This window comes from Stegodyphus dumicola, chromosome 5 (genome assembly GCF_044657685.1).
Source record: "Stegodyphus dumicola isolate Sdum_Otavi_A_Nest chromosome 5, ASM4465768v1".
NCBI lineage: Eukaryota > Metazoa > Arthropoda > Arachnida > Araneae > Eresidae > Stegodyphus > Stegodyphus dumicola.
The window spans coordinates 197,179,758-197,201,327 of record NC_140772.1 but is presented as its reverse complement, the minus strand read 5'-3'; the positions used below and the strand labels follow the sequence as shown (position 1 = coordinate 197,201,327).

General features: G+C 32.2%; 1 protein-coding gene across 2 annotated transcripts in view; it reads left to right on the top strand.

Moving 5' to 3' along the window:
- The window catches only part of LOC118194812 (uncharacterized), a 76,635-nt gene that overhangs the window by 10,205 nt on the left and 44,860 nt on the right, over positions 1–21,570 (top strand). For both annotated transcript variants that reach the window (XM_035366018.2, XM_035366019.2), the window contains exon 2: positions 20,610–20,838. In XM_035366018.2, the coding sequence (XP_035221909.1) occupies positions 20,610–20,838 (229 nt within the window). The remainder of the gene's footprint in view (positions 1–20,609; positions 20,839–21,570) is intronic.

Below are 21,570 nucleotides of genomic sequence, written 5' to 3'. Positions count from 1 at the left end.
CACCTTTATTTATTAAATATCATGTTCTCCGCACTTAAACCACATAAAATTCAGTTCAACAGCAATATCAGGAAATATTTAAAACCAGAATATCTTTGGAATTTTCGATACATAGTCTTGTGCGCTGGATCTATTTTTTTTTGCGTGTGTGTGTGTTTGCGTCATTGCTCGGATTGAAATCGTTGAGTCTATTAATAAAAAATTCCTTAAGTTTTTCAAAATACGAAATAAATAATGAAACAAATTCGAAATTCAAAACTTGGATTAAAAAACATTTTACACAGTGCGAGAAATAAGCAAACATTCATGCAGATTCTTCATTCTGTAATTTCTTTAAATATAATACAGTGCATTATATTTAAATATAATGCATTAGTGCTTTCATATTTCGTGGCGAGAACTTGAAAAGTGAACCAACATTTGAAGTTTTCAACGCAAAATGCCAAATCAGCAATATAACTAATATAACCTTCTGGGCTAACGCCCTTTGGGCTAATAAAAATCTGAAAGTCTTCAGATTTTACATTATGCCCGAAGCGGCTTTTTTTAACGTTTTGTGTGTTACTTTTATTTATTAAATATTATATTCTTCTCACTTACACCATAAATTTAATTCAAAAGCAATATTGCAGCATAATTAAAACAAAATGAGCGTATGTTTAGAATTTGCGATACACGCGCTGGAGATAAAAATGTTTTTTTTTCCGTACAGTGTTGCCATTCCTCGCTCTGAAATCGTTGAGTTTGTTACTAAAATTTTTTTTAATGTCTGACAAAATATGAAATAGATAATGAAATAAATTTCAAATTAGGATTTCCAGATGCCCATTTTCGGTGGAGGATTACGTTATTCAAAGTTTGATGGCTCTAGGTGCCGTTGTTTAATCACAATGCGAGAACACATACATACATTTATGCAGTTTCTTCGTTATTGAATTTCCTTAAATATATTACAGTGCTGTAATATTTGGTGGCAACAGTTTGAGAAGTAAATCAACGCAAAATGACAAAATGAAATTATTAGCCCATCTGGGCTAACGTCCTTTTGGGCTAATAAACTAAAAACAAAATAAATAAGAAACTGTTTATTTCAGCTTAAGGAATACGAGCTTGGTTTGTTCAGCAAATACAACATGAAGGCATACCTTCCTTTAGGCAGACAGCCATCTATTGTTTTGTCATATTCAAAAAACAGTTTTCGAAACTTATACCGCCGTACGCATGTCGAATGAAAATTATTTTGTAGAAACGATGATTTTCTTATTCACAGTTAATTCTTTGAAATTTTTGCAAAACTTTTGTAAGAAAAATTACAGCGGACATTGTTTGAACAGTTAGTAATTTCTTTTATCTTTGCTGAAACACTTTGATTTAAAATGGAAAACGTTATGACCTGGTTTATGAATAATCATTCATAATATTTTCACCATCATTTTTACATAACATATAAGAAACTAAATGAAGTTCAGAAGATTTATCTTTAATTATAAATTTACAATTAGCGTAAAAACTGACTACATGATTTAAAAATAAAAATTTACTCTAAATCTATGATGTGAACAAATATTAAGTATAATAAACTGAAAGCGCTGGAAATTAATATATTAAACTAATGATAAATATCTAAATAACAAGAAATTACATATATTCCTGAATTCTTTAGATTTTTTACGCTAGAAAAACTCTTCGTCGTTTGTTTTGCTTAAAAACAAATCACAGTTTCATATAATTTGCTTGCTGATTTACACCGATCACAATATCCTTAAAAGACCTCACATTTTTTCCCAGTAAAAAATGCCCAAAATTGCTTAGAAGAACTTTACATTGAATCTTCACACCAATAAATTACTTCTTCTGAGTTGCCAAACTGATTTCCATAAAAACCAGAGTGAAAACCCACTGTGGGAGAGAAGAAATTTTTAAAAAATTTAATTCCCCTTACATAAGCAATTATGGTTCAAGAGATGGCAGCGGCTTCATCTACTGCATCTTCGAACGATATTCGATTAGGGAAGCAAAAATAGGGAGATATATTGCTAGACAAGCGCAGAAAATTAGATTATCGATGCTCTCAGCGCTTGCTGAAAGAGGATTTTGTTTAGTTAAAGAAATACAATATAACTACATTAGAATTCAAAAAAGGTTAATACTAAACAATTAAAGAGTTCAAATAGGAGTAAAACAAAACTCGAGTTAGCTGTATTACTAATGATTTCCGACAGAAATTGAAATAGATCTTCTTTTTAACTTATTAAACTGAGGAGACCGCTGAGCAACTGATAAGGAATTTAACTCGGGTTTCAATTTGTGGAAATGACTGGCTGCAAGAGATACACAAGCCAATTTTCTTTAAATGGTTCTCCACGAAGACATTCCTTCCGTTAGCCAAGGCCCACCAGTGGCCGAGCGGTAAAATCGCTGAACACTGGTAGTTCGGTCCGAGGTTCGAATACCGCGAACGGGCTGGCTGCATGGGTGTTTTCGTGGTTTTCCCCATGTGTAACGTGTATACGAGCCAGTTTCCCTTATAAAGTCCTCCACGAAGGCATCCCTCCTCTTAGGCAGATAGCCCTCGAGGCTTTGCCATAATCACACACACACACCTTCCGTTAGCCAAATAGCCATAGTGCGCGTTTATATGTTAAATAACCAAAAACAATTTGTGGTCTTATTTTCCGTTTTTGTTTTCAGATATGGGTACAGCGTAATTTCGATAATCCGAAACTGAAGTTAGCAGAAACAATTTCGAGTAACTGAAAATTGAAACTATCTACATATCTGACAAACTGAATTTAAAAACTGTTTTTATATAGGTATAAATAAATTAAAGAAAACAGGGTAAAAATTGTGAATATTGCGATAGTTATTGTAAAACGAAACGTAGTAAACATCATTAAAATTAATAAATACAAATCCTGCGAGGAACTGCAAGTGCAAAACCAGTAAAACCTTTTTCTCCTTTCTTATAGTGTTTCTTCTTGGCATAACTAGAAGTACATTTAACAAGTACTATGAAGACTAGGCGTTCGACTAAGAGATTGATTTTTCGTGTCTCCTCCATTGAAAACACTATACTTTGAGTCTACAAAATTTATGAATCATTACGCAGTTCAAATACGCTTCCAATTTACAGTAAGGATAAGTTTCGTTTCGTTTAGTAACACTACATTTTCCCAATGAACTGGAACATTATTTTTTATCATTATTATAAATACAATAATAACATATATAATATAATAATAATATATTAATATCATAAATTGTAATATAAAGAGAAGGAATGATAAAAATTACATCATATTATTAAAATACTCTTTCCAAATACTTAATACTTATTTAACATTATTTTTAGTATATTAAGCCTTTTCAATTTTGTTTAGAGATAAGATATATGATGTCATAAAAATATCCTATTTGTTTTATACAGAGTGTACTTATTGCCAGTAACATATAACGAAAGTTTTTGTTATCCGTTGTTAGCAACTTACAGTTGCAGGTTTGTAGATAAAGTCTTAACACTATGTACAAATTCTTACAGCAGTGTTCCTTGCTTACTATCAGCGGTTATCGCCTTAGTTTTTATCTTTTAAATTACTCATTAGGTTCAAAACGATTAAGACCAAACTTCGGGTAGTGTTTTATGCCTTTTAAAATTATATTTGTAAAAAATAAAACTTTTCAATAATGTTTTGAACATTTTAAAACTTTTAGCGTAACTTTCTCATGGTTCATTTAATGTTGCGTTAGTTTATGCTAGAAAATTATTTCACGCTTTCAGCGTATAACACTAACCACTTTCATAAATATGATCGCCAGACCCGTGTAAATGATATGAAATATGATTTACTTATATTAAAATTTCTTTCATATAATAATACTTCACTGCCGGAAAAAAATCTAATCACAATAACACGTCACATCAGTCTAATTGCTAGTTATTCACAATAGCAACGTAACCTTCAAGCAGAGATAACAAGGTCTCTCTGCATAACTGAAATCATCTTTCAAAAACCTTCCCTTGAACAGCATTTCATTTTATCTCATTTGAATACTAAAATCTGCACAAGTTATAAGGTATTTCTCCCACCTTCTTGGGTTCTTCACACCTAAAAGGGTGTTAGATGAAAATTCTCCACACCTAGGATTTGACGATTGGGTCCTCTAAAAACGCCAGTCGCCCTTTAAAAGGGGAAGTATATAAGGTATTTCTCCCACCTTCTGGGCGTGCCTTCGTGGTGTAGTGGTTCTGCACGCTCGGCCGGTATTCCAGAGGTCCGTGGTTCGATTCCCGCGAAAGCGTTTGCTAATTTTTCACCTCTCTTGCTGTCAAAAAATCCTAATGTCTCTACAGAGTTAATTAGAGGGATTTCTAACACTCCATTCCGCATATGTCCATTGAAATTCTCAAGCGTCAATCTAACAATCTTTTCTGGTTATCGGTTAATTGATCACAGCAAAGCGTCACTTGCGTGTGGTTCTCACTTCTCACTGGTTCCTAAGACTGTTTTGGTTCATTCGAAACATTTCCTTTCGGTACCTGACATGGTTAAATTATTTGATTATGGCAAATTACATAAAGTCTATCTGCCTAAGAGGAGGAATTCCTTTGTAGAAGATCTTAAGGAAATTGCCTCGTATTCATGTTATATTTCGAGAAAACCAAGAAAACTATCCATGTGACCTGCTCGCTCGCCTGGTTTTGAACTACTGCCATTCAATGACCTTAAGCGCTCTGCTACTGGCTGGGCACCTCGGATAAAATGAATAGTCTTTTTCTTTCCTCTGCTCTTGCCGATTCGTCTTTAGAGAAAAAAATTAACTTGCCTGGACTTAATTGCTGGTTTTGGGGACATTGTTTGCCGCAGCAAGTAACAGCTACACTGAGCAATGTACTTGCAAACAACACACCAAACAAATGTGCAATACATGGAATATAGAATAGAAAGGAAAACATACAATAGACCACCCAAACGTGGCCAGTCCTTTCGCTAGGACCCGATCACTTTTTGCATTACCAGTATTCAGTTGTCTTCCATTCGGTCCTGAGTGGGAAATTTGAAAATTTGAAATAATAAATTAGACGTGTAATATAAACAGTTTTAAGAGAGTTTTCTGCTGTATAAAGGTTATACTAGCTAATTCTAATAAGAAACATTTTATCAGCATTAATTTCCATATCAAATAACGGTCTTCCATTCCAATACATCATGCGGCTTGTTGTAAGATGTATTTACTTCTTTTGAGTATACCTAATTTATATTACAAACCTCCTTAATATGCTAACAAATTATCTTCCCTTTAATCAGCTGCAAAACTTACATAAGAGAAATTTTGAACTTCGAAGTGGGTTTACATACTGTCTTCAAAACTGTGACAGCGTAAATGAAATTAAATCTCGAATTTGGAATCATTCAGGCTCGAAAAGGAAGTTCTTTTTTGTGCGGTTCGTGAGGTTAATATTCTTTGTTCGAAACGCCAAACACCTGAGTTCCACCTTTTGTCTAGGTTAAAGTGCAACGCCACAGTCTGTAATTTGATTAGCAAAATAAATGGCTTCCATTTCATATTTCATAACAGCAGAATTAAAATATCTCTACCCGAATGATGTGAATATTCTGTAAATCGGCAATTCTTCTGAGAAAGTATTAAGTAAGTTATTAAAATCAATTTATAGATTAACATTAAGGCTTATCTATTTTTTTAGCAAAACCAAATGAAAAGTTAAATGTATTGTTTGTAATATATTTAACACATGCATTGATTTTGCAAGATTACGAAATGCACTTTGGAGAAGTCGTTTTCTATTTATGAGAGAGTCGTTGCCAAATTAAAATGTAAATTTGAAGATAGATGTTCATAATTCATTTAGAAGATTAAATTTTCTGAACAAATTTTTGCTTACTATTTCAAAGAGAATTCGGCTCAGTGTCCAACTGTTGAGTTCTGGAGTTTCCATAGATGTTCAAACTTTACTGTATAAGCAGGTAGTATTGTTTCTAATGCAGAATTAAAGGTAAATAAATGGTAATCGTTTTTTTTTGTATGTAAGGTAATATTTTCCTTAAAATGTAATAAAACTAGAACCGTTTCAGAAGCATAACTATAAATTAAATTTAATCGAAAGTGGTTCAAACACCTTTAAAGAGAATAATTCTGATAAGCAGGCAATATCAACAGCTGGGAAAGAAAGAAAAGAATATGAAAATAATCAAGGAAGAAGTTAGCTAAAATAAATATAGGCTTGCTGTGAAGGTTTCCCAAAGGAAAAAGATCAAAATCTGTAACAACACGGATTTTTTCTACGCTTAAAGTATGAAGTATTGTTATCATAATAAGATGATAAATTTCATTATTGAAGTGTAAAGATTCCTAGCATACGCGTATGTCATAAATTAAAATTTTATTTAAATGAATATCAATCTGTTAATTTATTTAGTGACGCTTCATGTTCTGAAACAAACACCCCTTCATATTTTAATTTAGTGTCCTCGAAAATTTTCGTCTCTCGAGTTAGGTTGCCAGTCTCTCAACAAAAACTTACGCATTTGAGATGCCAGTAAATATCATTCTGAGTAACACAAGGATGTCTCTCAACAAAAACTTACGCATTTGAGATGCCAGTAAATATCATTCTGAGTAACACAAGGATAGCTTCGAATAACAACAATTTTCTTCTCATTTTGCTGTCTTGCCTAGTTATGAGTTTTTTACACCTTATTGGATTATATGTCGTTTACCTCTGTTTTCTAGCAAACCGTATGTTTAATTTGATAATTACAGATGATATTCAGAATTGCAAAGCTAACGTTTCTTTTCCCATTAAATAAACTCTATAAACTGAATATTAAGGTAAGATTTCTATTACCGTATTTCCAAAATAAAAACTTTTATGGGATTTAAGCTGCGAAATATTATTTTATTGTTGTCATTTCATTCTTTAACACTCGAATAACTTAAAAAATCCATTCAGCAATAAATGCTTCAATTAAAATTCGCTCCTCAAAACCTTCGTCCTTTCCAAATATTCACCCGAGGAGCACCTGTGAACATACAAACGTAGAGTGTATTGACAATTTGACACTGCAGGTGCTTCCCGAAGCGAATTCCGCTTCTAAGAAAATTCTTTTACTCCGCGATGGTCTGAATGCTCCTTTTCATGAGTTGAAATAGTCTCAGATAAATACTACAGCCTCGTAGTACGGCTTCTTTGAGAGAGACAGGAATATGCAAACGTAAAAATATTTTGGGTATTTGTTGAGCGATTTCAAACAGCCTTTTAAAATAAAACATAAAATATGTTTGATAACGAGAGTATTCTTGCGTCGACAAGGTTTAAAAGAAAGTACGCCTATGCAGCATTTACATGATTAAAATTTTGTAAATATTATACAGCAATTATTTAAGTATGGATAAGTAATAATTGTTTTTCTTTCTGTCCTCGGTATTACGATACATGACCATAATCTTTTAGGTAATCCAAAAGAGATTACACACGGAAGGGCAATTGAAACATTTATTTAATATACTACAGAGCCTCGCATTCTTTGGTAGCATAAACTAAAGAGCTCTAGAAAGACTGCAGAGGAATTATTCTTAAGTCTTGACAGCAGACAAAGTCAGAAGAAGGGTGTAAATGACCCTTTATTCAATCACAAAGAGTTTCAGAGACTTGGGCTTTACATAAGCCAACACTTCTGGCTTAACTTAAACAAGTAATGTTGAACTTTGATTCAAAATATTCTCTAAGATCGTTATAAATCAACATCAATCACTTTTAAAATGTAACCGGTGGAGAGTATGTGGAAATTCAGAAGGCACGTAGCATTACGCGACGCTACCGCCATCTATCAATTAAACAAAAAAATTTCCACAGACTTAAAATGTAATAAAACTAGTCTAAAAGCTCACAGAATAATTTAATTGCGGGGAAAGGCTCTGACTCGTACAAGCCGGCGGAACAAGCTCATTGGCTAAAAGTACTCAACGCCACAGAAATCCCTAGTAAGTCAAAGTAATAACCTGGCTTTCAAGCAGACATAATACGTTTTAAAGTCAACTTCCGAAACCCTCGCTTGAATAGCACTTCTTTGCCCCTTAATTTGAATAAGCGCGCTAGCTGATTAACACTCTGTTCAGAAAGCGTGGGTGAAAAGAAAAGTTGCTTTAACTAAAAATTAAATATTAGTCAAAATAACTAAATAAACCCTCACAACATTAACACAAAGAAAAACGTGAACAGGTAGATATTTTAAAATACAGATAATTTTCAGAAGAGTTTAAACAGTCATTATATGAGTGTTTTATACTATATTTTCCCATCAGCATGAAGGAGTGAAGTGTGGTGAACCCCACAGTTCCTTTTTTTCAGCATAACTAGAACAGAATGTTTATCACTCTGGCTGTTACTGCTAATCACTATGAAGTAGTATAAAAAAGATAGAAAAAGATTAATTTCTTAGAAATGGATATGATCTTAAAGTTGGACTTATTTAAAATGAGAAACTATATACTTAAGGAAAATTTACATCCTTACTTACTTTGACCTTACAAAAAGCTAAACATTAACTCTAAACAGTATTTGGAACATAAAAACGAACGCCAGTGAAATTTATGTGAATTTTAGAAAGAATTTTTTTACATAATTTTCATTGAATCTTTTAATTATGTTCAAAACATAATGGTATTAATTTTACAATTACTGGCGGATTGTATTAAAATAGCTTTGCAAAATAGCCAAAAAATGTGCCGATTTACCTATTCAACAAATCTTGTGTCTAGGTAAAAAATTCCAAAAATGAAAAATAATTAATAATAAAGATAGTGAATTAATTTGGTCTGGGTGAATACGAAGAATTTAACTGAATTTAAAAGGTGTTAGTGAAAACAAAATTTTCATGTTGGAAATAATCTATTAAAGATTAAAATTTATAAAGTAATGCATGTTATACATAATAAAAAACAAAAGTTCTGTATTGTAACATAAACATGCAAAAAAGGCAACAAAGCATGGTTTAAATATTTGCTTACTTTTTATTTCGTCACATTTTATATAAAAATAAAAGTACTAAAGTATGAATTTTACGAGTGCTGCAGTTTTTTTAAACAGAAGCGCTTGTTATGAAAGCGTCCTACTTTAAGCTTCTCGTTTTTTTTACCACGATGGTGCTTTGAAAAATAAGCATACCCATCAACAGGCATTAGAAGGATTAAACACTTCTCAGTTTACTCTCGTCACGTTTTAAGCCGATGTCTCTATCTTCGAAAATTTACACCGAATGTAGCGTTCTTCAAAAATATCCATTTGCCACTTTTTAGACAATGATGGTAATTGGGAGAGAAAAAAAAGTGTGTTTTGTAAATATTCATATAAATTATGCTACAGCGACGTTATCAAGTATTTTAAACGTTTATCAGTTATGCTAATAACAAAGTTTTTAAATTTTGTATCTTAAGAAGCTTAATAAGCGAAAACTAGGTTTAAAAATGGTCACCTGAAAGTGCATGCATTCACATTAAAGCAGAACTAGACTAATAAACTTAAAAGTTTAGTTACCTAGAGGGAAAAAAGGGTTATTTTTAATGCCTGAAAGACACTTTATAATACCACTGTACTCATTTCGTTCACGGTTTAGAAATGCTACAGAGACTGTTCGCACAATTTTTATACGATTTTCATTGTAATTACAGAAATATTTTACCTAAACTTTTTACATGTTCTATTTGATAACCATTATTCTTCACTATCTTTATACACCGTAGTTTCCAAGACAATGAAGCCTTTTGTACTATCGGAAGAAGTATTTTATCCCATTGCTTTCGAACTGCTTTCCAAAATCTAAGGAAGTTGTAGGTTGACATTTGGGGAAACCGCGTTTTAAACAAGTAATATAAGAAAAAAAAAATAAAGTCAATTCCTACTTAGAGAACTTTCGCTACATAATGGGACATTACGTCCGCTTCATCCAACTCTATAAAACAACAATTCTTGAATTCCATACACTTTAAAAATCTTTAGAACTCTGTCTTACTGTTGCCACTTATTTTTATTAAATATTACAATCCCATTTATCACAGTCGTGTACTGTTGTTTATAAGTTGTTATAAAATTAATTTTTACAGCACGTGAAAATTTCTAATATAAACGGTCATTATTTGTAAGTATTAAAATGTTAAATTTTATTATGGGAAATTTTAAATTTTAATTAAATTTCAACCTTCAATTGCCATTTAGTGTATGAAGACTGAGAGGCGATATTAAGAAGGATTTCAGTTAAGTTTTATTGTTGAATCTAAAATTCTCTGAGGCTTTATTGAGTACTGCCTTTCTATCTTGAAAATATCAGAAAGAAGTCTTCATTCAGTACTCAACATGAGTTACAGAGTTTATTTAAAATAGTTCAATCAAATATTAAATTTCTTTCAGTTTTTATTGTGAAAAGTTGAATGAAGACTTAAATTTACATGAAGTATTAAAAAATATAAAAAATGTCTCATCCGAATTTTCCGCTATCAATATTTTCGCTAAACATTACCCCCACATGAGCTTAATACGCTCACGACAAATATGCAATATAAAATAATCTAGACGTATAACATATGAAAGCCGAAGAAATTTCGAGCGAAAGTTTCGCACATATTCAGCTGATGCATATGTTAATAGCAATGTTTAAAATTTAGACATACATAAAACGCCTAGGAAACCTCCAGAATTCCAAAAATTGGATGCTGAGCCATGAAATTCTAGAGATAAGCCAGCGGCAAAAATGCTCTCGCAAGCCAGCCCTCTCGTTATGACGTCATCAAAAGAATCACAGTATTGAATCTTTTCAAGAATGGAGTGATATGTGATGTCATTTTTGTTGCCCGAGTAGTTTGGCTTTGACTGTCTATCAACCCTTAATGTTTTCACACATTTCTTAAGCATTGTATACAAAGCCAAAAGGCAGCCGACAAAGTATAGAATATTCTTCGGTGTAACATTTTTACTGTCGTAAGAAGAAGCACGTGACTTTCTACCGGAGAATATTGAGTACTCACAAAGTGCTCTTATGTGAATGAGAAATTAAGTGCAGTTTCAGCTTCTTTATTGTAACGAACAGGTCAACAAGCACTTAACTCTTGTTGTTTTTTTTTTTCAGTATGTTATCTTGTATTTTATTTTGCATTATTCTTTCACTTCTTTTTACTTATGGTACTGGCAACCTTTGTTCAAAAAGTATGTATGCATATTTCCACCACTGTTTCTGTGCTTGCTCAATGCTTTGAGTGAAATGCATAACTTTCTTCTGTCTGTGATTCCATTCAGATCGCATGTGATACTTCTGAGCAGTCGTTTTTATTTGCTACACTATTCCCTGCATGATATCTGAATCTGTCAGTCTTCAGGGAAACAGAGAATGCTCTTTAATGTACAATGCAGTTTACAATACTTTTTATCATAACTCATTTAATTTTGTAATGTCTCACAGAGCACAATGTGAAATAAATTCTTACATACTTATATATCACGTAAATATTACGTTTCACATAATATTCACTGCATTTAAGATTTTGTATATAAGTAAAAGGTCGTGGATGGGAGGTCATTTCTACGTTTCTTCATGAAAAGTTTTCCTATGATCCTCTTTTCATACGATGCTTAAAGGGTGTTGGAAGCCAACAATCTTCAAAAGATGGTGATTTGGGAATTTTGCATTTCCGAGTTCTCTACACCTTTCTAAAAATACCATACCTTAATCTCTATGAAAATTAGAACTATAAAAAATCTAGTTTTTATTTATCATCGAATGCTTTGATAAAGAAGGATTTTTATATAAACATCCGTTTTTCTCCAACTGTGCGTTTTTAGACTCAATGTACCTTTTCTTAGGAATTACTGCTCACAAGTATGTAAATTTTTTGGTGCTTATTTATAATGTTTTCTAATATTCACTAAAACTAGCGTTTTGTGAAAAACTAAAAAAAATTGTGAATTTTTTCTTTACTATGCCCAGTAAAATATTTACTATGCCAGATGAGAAAAGTGCTAAATTTTACTATGCCCAGTAAAAAATTTTATTAACTACTTTAAAACTCAAATTGTTTTCAAAAGATCATTTCAGAATAATTAGATAGGTGTATTGTAATTACACAAAAAATTTCAAACGTGTATCTACAGCTGATTTTGAGAAATGGTATATCGAAAATGGCCAATTTAACATTGTCGGTATAGCGGGTTCCGACTCCTCTTAAATATTGACATTTTATATGTCGCCCGAAAATTGCATGCACTGTAGGGTTTTCCTTAGTTTGCATAATAAATTATTTTAAGTTTGGTATCATTCTTGAACATCTCATTTTCCCCTCGCATTTCCTCACCTGGATGCAACTTCAAAGTTAAGCGCAAAAACAGACGAAACTTGAAGTTTATTCAGAACGTGATTATGCTAGCCTAGCGAGCGTTGCTATTTTGTCCTTGCTGCTGTTACGCTGAGTTGCTCACACGCCTTTTGGCCATTTAATATGTCTGTCGTCGGGTTGTTGAGTCAGCCTAGTTAGTCCTAAACTAAACTGTTAGTCCAGCACTAATACTTATCTTTGAATTTATTATTAAATTCTTCTTAAATTCCCACCGTAAATTGTAGGTGTTATTGTAAGCACGAAGTACATGCATTTGTGTAACGAATTTGACAACTAATAAAGGGTTAGTTTTACCTTTCTTTTGGGCTGGTATTACTCACACCTATACGAGAAGTCGCCATGTTTTTTAGAAAGATCACTCTAACTGTATGATAGCAAACCTATCATACAGTTAGAGTGATCTATCTTACAGCATTACCCAGGAAACTGCATATTAAATTAAAAATATATAGTCGTTTTATAGTTTGCTTAAAAATACTTGATCTCTTATACAATGCGTGTCTTCTGCACATTGCTCGCAACGTGTAGATACTTGCTTGCGCGTAAGGAAGAGATTTGCTTTAAGGTATAAAGAATGTTTAGACAGTCCTTTACTTTTACTGTATTTTTAATCATGTGGATTCCACTTGTACAGTATCCTTTCGGAATCTTGAATGAGAAAGTAAACTTCAAAAATTAAGGGTTCTCTACATTTAAAGGTGAAATATGGCCAATTACCATCCCACAGGATTTCATTTGAGGACTTTCTCAGTCCGAACATTTCGCACTCAAATTAGTAGAGGGAGAGAAAGCATCCGATTCTTAGTCGGGCGGAAAATCTTCTCCGGTTTGCTTCCTACAGCGTCGCCGTTGTTGTTGTTACTCTTGTTTTGGCAAAGTAGCAGCGGAAAGTAGACAAGACTACTCCAAATTAGACTTCACGCCCCGGCGACCGAATTCACCCAAATGGTTTTCCATTAGGTCTTTCTCGTTCATTCCCTCCCTCGATAGACCTGTGGTTATTCGGCCCGAAGAAAGGATTTTGTCATTAACGATTTGTGTTGAGTGTTTGCGAATTTCCTTCCATCTGCTTGCTGCAGAGTCGCTGGCATTTGGGGCGAAGAAGAGTTAAGCGATTTCTTTTACATGGATTGAGAGGGAAATCTCGGATTTAGGAATTAGATGGGTTTTGCTTTGCGCTTAGCGTGATGAGGTATTACAGTACAACCAGAATTAACTGAACCTTTTGAAATCTCACCAGGAATAGATAATCGAATGCATAAAATATAATTTATTTCAACCAGATAGCATGTTATTACAATTAAAATGTGTTTTAAATTATATCATTTGATAAGCTACTAAAAAGATAAAGTTCTCGATAATTCAAGTTATAAAAATTTAATACAATTAAAAAACGAAAAAGAATTTAAATACAATTAAAAGTTCTAAATATCAGAAAAATTAAAATTATTTTTAAAAAAATTTAAATTATTAAGAATTATTGAAATCTCTTCTTCATGCTTCTCCTTATAATCTGAAATAATTTAAACTACACAGTTATGGTCATTGTTTAGCTTTAAGACCTGATCCCAAAAATTTCAAGGTACATAACACAAAGTTATGTATTTAAAATTGCGGTTGTAAGTAGCAATATAATGCCTATTTTTTAAAAATAAATAATATAAAAAAATCTGAAAGATTTCAGATTTTATATTACGTCCAAAGGCCGTTTTCTGTGTTACCTATATTTATTAAATTTCTTCGCACTTTAACAATAAAATTCAACTCAACGGCAATATCGCAAAGTAATTTTAAAATGAGCATATCTTTAGATTTTTCGATACACAATCTCGAGCTTCGGAGATAAATTTTTCCCCGTACAGTGTTCCTCCATTGCTCGCTTTGAAATCTTTGAGTCTGTTAATCAAAAATTCGTTAAAGCGTTACAAAATATAAAATAAATAATAAAATACATTCCAAATTCCAAATTAGGGCTTCCAGATGTCCATATTCGATGGAGGATTACATTAGACAAAATTTGATGGCTCTAGGTACCGTTGTTTTTTCACAATGCGAGAAACATGCATACATTTGTGCAGTTTCTTCATTATTTAATTTCTTTAAATATAATGCAGAGTTCTAAAATTTGGTAGCAACAATTTATCTTACTTAATAACAAAGATGCTTTTTTATAGGATACATTTAAGAAAAAGATCTGGAATGGCTACTAAATCAGCTACTTGGTTGATAAAACAGATGTAACTTTATTCTTTGGACTTGACTGGTCATACGAATAAAAAATAGTAATGCAAGATAACGACAGAAAAAAATCTAAGAATGGTTCTGTTAAAGGTGTTTCAGATTTTAAAAGATTACTTAATTCAAAATGAATAAAAATAAAACAAACCTGATTTTCGTATTCATATTAATATTTGAAATTAAATTCCCATTTTAGTTAAATATAATTTTTTAAGTACAATTAATCTCTTTAAAAGGAATTCGAACTAGTTTTAAGTTGAAAAACTACGATAAGCATGCTGCATACGATAAGCATAATTAATCCGCAAAAATTTCACATTCAAAATATACTATAATAAAAGTGAGTTTTTTAAAATAGCCATGCTAAATAGAAGAAGAACTGATTATGATTATTCATTCCATCCTACAATATCAAGTCGAGGAGACTTTTGCTGATTGAACTATTGAAAATTTTTTCTATACTGAATAAAGAAAAGATTGAACTGTGAAAGACATAGCTGCGTGCACTTTTTATCACTGGATCACTTGTTCTCGAATCTTGCTACATGCTGTAATTGGGCTGAAGGGGTTGTACTTGTATTTTGCCCAGACAACGAAACTCCTGTGACGAAATAATGATCCTGATTTTAAATATTAATAAAAAATATCTATTTTATATGTGTATCTAGAGTATTATATTCCCTTTTAATCCTGATGTTTGGATTTTTAGTAACGCGTCTAAAATACTACTACTACTAAACGTTCAAATATACATCGGAAGTAGCATCGAAAATATATTGTTGCGTTCTGCACGAGTTCATGGGTTTCGAGAGATTCACGGCGACACTTGATAAAAAATTAAAACACAATTTATCAACCAGCATTATTCAGGACAGTTCCAAAAGCACGTTTACAGCCTTCGAAAGACTACGACAAACACGCTGAAATAATCAACAACACAACTTTCAGGCTATCAGGCTATAACTGTGAAGACAGCTTCACGGCAAAGCACTAGAGTACAACTCCCGACTCAGCTCCAGTCGTTCTCGGAGCTCAAAGTACTCTCGAGACTCTCCACGCTACAAATCGCGATTCACTCAATAGCCTCAACGATGCGCATTCTCGATGCGCCAACTCAAGATACACTCGACGACGAACTCGACACTAGACTGACAATCAACTCGATAGACTACGAGATACTCGATAGACTCGAGATCGACTAGACTACTCTGCGTACCAGCAGGGTTTATATAACTTTTGGATTGCGTTCGAGAACATTCTGGGCCATACCGGTAAGAATTCGTCCCATAATGTTCTCCATCCGTCTATGTCATATCGCCAATTTTGTCCCCAAATGGGCGATTTCGCCTCAAATATTGCAACCCTGTCTTCCGTTGCCATTTTCTGGCAACTCTAAACCCGCCTTGCGGGGGTTGCTCTCTTACCACGTGGTGGACATTAGTAGTCACATTCAGCAAAACTTCTAAAACTATTTCGCTTCAAATAAAGAAAAGGATCTATGACCCTTAAAATTTCCCGAGGCTACATCAAGCATCATCAAGATGATTAGATGCGCAGCCAAATAAAAGATTCAGAAATGTATCGGAAGCCAAAAAAGTGTTTAATCTTTTAAGTGCAACTCTCAGCCATCATGGATAAAACTTGATCGACATAAATTTTGGTCAGTGTATTCTAATCCGTTGTGATTGACATGGTTGTTCAGATTAATTCCTTGCTATCTAAATTAATCCATTATGGCTGATAGGTTTTGACATGTGGATATATATATATCAGCCAAGCTTGTTGCTATCTCTTTGTTATATATGTTGTATACATATAACACTGTAAAAAAACGCAAAAGTTCTTAAAACTATAAAAATAATTACAGTTATAGATTTATAATTAATTAAAAATTCATAATTAATAAATCACTTCACTTATACAGTGAATTCAGTACGTATTAATAGAGGTCTAAAGTGCTAGAAATGAAATTACTTTTACAGTTTTTAAGATTTTTGTATTGCCATATTTTGCCTCTGTTATTGTTCTGATTTTTATGTCAAAATACATGCACAGCTTATAATTGTTTTTCGGACATAGTTACAATTATTTTACATAATTTGGAATTCATAAGTTTCTTAAAAATCTTAAAGGTATTAGTATTGATTTTTGAAAGCACATTTAAATAAAAAGATGTATATATAAAGAAGTAACTTCTAAATATCGCGATGGCCAGAAACGCTTTTTAAAGGACTCCTAGATGTCAACTGCTGGAAGAACTTCCCATAAACGCTCCTGACAAGTTTTATCTCAACTTGTTCCGTTAGTTGGATCATTAAGTATTTAATTTTGAAATTTTTCAAGATGAAGAGCTTTTTCACAATAGTATTCTGTCTAAGAGCTTTTACACAATAGTATTAAACTTTAGTACTTTCTTAACTCACAGCATTTTTATAAAACATCCTATAAGGTATTAGTTTATTTTTTAGATTTCATTATTTAATAATCTGAGCTGCGTTAATATTCTATTTTAGTTTTGAAACTACTTTTTACTACTATATTAAATAACATATATATGAATGTATAGGGAGAGAACTACAAAAATGCCATGCACGAGCTCATTTATGGGGATTCAGAGCAGTTCTGGGCTTCTACAAATAGAAATAATACAGGGAAATGTATAGTTATCTTTATCTCCTACACTATCTTTATCTTCTACATGTTACCTTTATCTCCTACATGTTTGAAAGATAAATCAGGACCAAAGATCGTAGAACCAATTATAATAAAACAAATAGAAAAACGGGAAAATTTATGTGTGATACAAATAAACTAAAATTAAAATGGACTTGAATATAATATCGCTTAACACACACAGTCTGTTCAAGGGAGAAGCAATGTAACACATAACGCAGGGTACGCAACGTAACTATGTCTACCAATACACGTATCTGAATAAAACAAAATGAAATATAATTGCAAACCTAAAATGTTCTGCGTAAAAATACTATTGTATTAAATTTTATCATATGTATATAAACGAAAAATTTTGAAGTCTCTTTCTAAGTTGTTATTTTATTTCAATTTGTTTTGTAATTCAGAAAACTACAGTCGATTTTCACTTGCTTTGAAGCCTAAAACATTGAATCTTTGTGAAACAACTAGCTTTACAAAATACCTACATATTTTCACTTTCGCTAATCTCTATGCATTTGATGTTATACTCTAACCAAGAGGATTTACGTCTGTAAATCCAATTGTATATATTTCAAAGCAATACGCTTACTTAGGTACTGTTTACGCTACCACCATGCAATATTAAACGCGAAGCTCGATTCTATACCAAGAAAAATAAGATTTCGAAATTTAAATATTTAACAAAACTGACAAAGTTTTAAATGCAATTCTAAATTCCTGGGTTCACTTTCCGTTGCGCAGAGGGGCAAATGTTCGGAGCGCTCTAGCTTTGAAGCTCTAGAAAGAAAATTTGAGTTTTAAAGCTGCAGAAGGGAAGTAATCGTTGCCATTCCCAGGGTAGTAATACGGAATGATAATCTCATTTTACGACTTCCCGATTACGTACCAGTGTCCCTGATAATCTCTTGTCTGCAAGGGCAGTTGATTTGCTTTTCTGTGTTTGAGAATCAAATATAGACTCTTTAACCTCTTCAATTTTACAGTGTAGTTCCCGAGATAAAAATAGCTAAACTATAGTTTGAATATATTGTCTTAGAAAATTTTAGCTATTTTAAAAAGAGAAACATTTTTAACGGAGACTTTCCATAGTCTATTACTATAAAATACACAGTTCAAGCTCGTAGCGCCCCTTCCTCATTTACGATCATAACGTATGTTGTCAACATGCTACAGAGGGAATTTAGCGGCTTTTAGCAAATTCGAAGATTTGACTATTTTTCAATAGCCGGTGTTCCATAATTACGAATCATGGTTTGGGAGGTGGGATGAAATGGCCTTAAAACTCCTATTTTAAGATATAGTAATTCGCAAATGTTATTTTTAATGGTATTCACTATTATTTATGCTATATAGTATTTCCCAAAAATATGTCACAATATATTAGAGAATTTACCGTCTCCGCATTTTGGCAAGAGTTGCCATTTAAAGATATAAAATTTTTATGTCTTGAAATAGCAAAGTTAAAATAACCAACTCTCAGTGTTGCCACCTGATAAGATTTTTATTTCGAGAAATTTGGAATTTTGAAAATCGATAACTGATTAGGAATCTCAACTAATTTTAAGAGCTATAAACGCAACTCTTAATAATTTTAATTTCTGTTTTATGCTTAATAACATATATAATATATAAAATTTATATTTTATATCGATAATTTATAAATATTCGAGACATAATTGTAATTATTAAAATATTTCTAACATTAAACCGCAATACAGAACATGTTTTGTATATTTTCTTATTTATTTATTAATACTAAAATGATATTATTTTGCGTCATGATACATTATGAGAAATTTTTCAACCTGTATATCGCTAAATTTGTTGTTGTTGGAAGCGCTATTATTTCACAACTGAGCGATTTGGAAATAGTTAACATACTACTTAAAAACTCACATCTTTATTTTGTTTTTAATAATACGGATTTAAATAATTTAATTTACAATAGATGCTATTCATTCTACATGCCTATTTAATAATTTTTACAATTGTTTACTATTGTAACAATCTATGTAAATAAAGATAGTGTCTTTCATACAAATACAGTTTTATTCCGGTCTTGATAAAATTTGGCACACATGATCTTCAAAACACTTATACTGTCACTGTATATATAATATTTCTCAAAAACCATCCCACCGGTAACGAACTCTTTACTTAGATATATTCCAATTTAATGAACTTTTGATTAAAAACTGAACGATTTAAAATCTTTGTGTTGCAGCTCTGCAAAACGTGAAACATTTATTGAAATGTAATCAGAAAAGTCAGCTGTATAAATGAAATTTGTTTCCACCAGCTAAAAAGCAATATATTTATTTGTCTTTTGAATTTAATAAATAAAGTCAGTGATTTAAAAAAAAACTTTTGCCACTGGCCAAATCAAATTCATTTTAAGTGTGTTATAGTTCAAGGAAGCGTTAAGACATTTCATTTTTCTTTCAAATGTATTCTATTGTCAAATAACAAACTAAGCTTAAGCTAAATAACTTAAGAGTAATAAATTCAAATTAATGTTAGTTATTATTAATTACTAGCTGGAACCGAGCTAGACTAGCTGGATTTATTAAAACCATCTATATATAAAAGAATGTCTATTTTTTTGTTTATGTATCATCAAGGATATCTTCATTTTTATTCCGACCTTGAGGAAATTTTCTTACTTTAGCTTCAAAACCAGCGAAAGCTACATAAGATTTCTACAATCTAATCCACGGGGTCCACACTCAAGGCCTTTATATTAGAACCTTTATCTTAGATTCCTGTCTCTGCTGTGTTCCTGCTATCAGTGGAATTCATGTAAATGATATAAAATAAATATTATTATTGTTACAGAGTCACGCGTCTTAGTTTTGCGTCGCTGTAGTTGTAAGTTAAAAATCGTCAGGTGACGCCGTGTTCATTTACTCTATAGAACAGTGCAGAACCTTTAAAGCAGAATGTAAGGGTGCATTGTATTAGTCTTTCATGAATATTTCGAAATCCATGTAGACATTATCCAAAGTGGATGGTTATTTTCCGAAAGTTGATATTCGAAAAAAGTCATTAAGGCTAATATTTTGTAAGATATTATCCGATCTGAGGAAAATTGTTTAAGGCCAATATATGCGCATATACATATTTATACCTGCTTTTATGTAAAAATTTCTAATAGCGCTCAGACGTCCTTGAAATGGCATGATGATTTCCTAGGAAATAAATATCAGCATAATATCGAAGCTCTCCAAATTCAAAATGCTATATCTTTTCACTTAAAATACTTTAGAGTTCTTATCGTTGCCTTTCTTCTGTTTCAGATGCGTTTTCTCTTGATCCTCTGGTGCGCGGTCATGGGTTTGGAAAGCTTCTTCGTCTGCTGTCAACAGGACTTGTGGGGTGGTCAGACTCTTTCCAAAGATCTTCTGAGGCCCTACTTCTTGGAACCTTCATCCCTGGAATCTCCAGACTACGAGAGCGCGAAGTCATCTCCCCTCAACTCCTTCCCTTCTTCCCGACAGACGACTGGAGGACTGAAAAAGAGAGTCGGTGAGTGCTTTTGTGCCTATGATAACTACATTGAACCTTCGTTAACATGACCCCCATGGTTTTAGATGACTTTGATCTTGTGTGCATACTTTGATCTTGTTTTACAAAACATTACTGTACAAATCATTTGCTTAAGGGACTTATCCTATTCGTTGTCCTTGAAGTCTCTTTATTAAAAGTACTCAAGTAGAAGTATGGTATAATTGTTTATTTATACCATTAAAATTAAGAATGAATTACAAGTATAAGAAATAAGTAACGAACAACCTAGAAAAAGGAAAACTTAAGAAAGTATTTAACTAACAGTCAGTATTCGGAACTTTCCTTAGTGAACAATAAATCTGAAAAATGGATATTACATATGTATTTCAGCTTTATATTTATTTATCCATTTGATGTAATGTGTAATGTATTGAAGAGATAATTTTTATAAACATAAGTATTATTAGTATTGTTAGTGAAAGAAATTTTCTACCGCCTTATCATGGCACAGAATAATCTTTTGTGTCCCTATTTGGCACATTTTATAATTTTTCATTCCGCTTGAGTGAAAAGATCTTCATATCGCCAATGAATCGCAGTCATATCACTTCGTTCAGAATGAACTATACTGTTTCATTATACAATAGCATTAGAAAAAGAAACATGTCATATACGAATGTGCTGCAAACCCCCTGGCTGATAATAATCGGCCTCATCGTTAACGAAGCTCATCCAGCATAAATTAAAGAA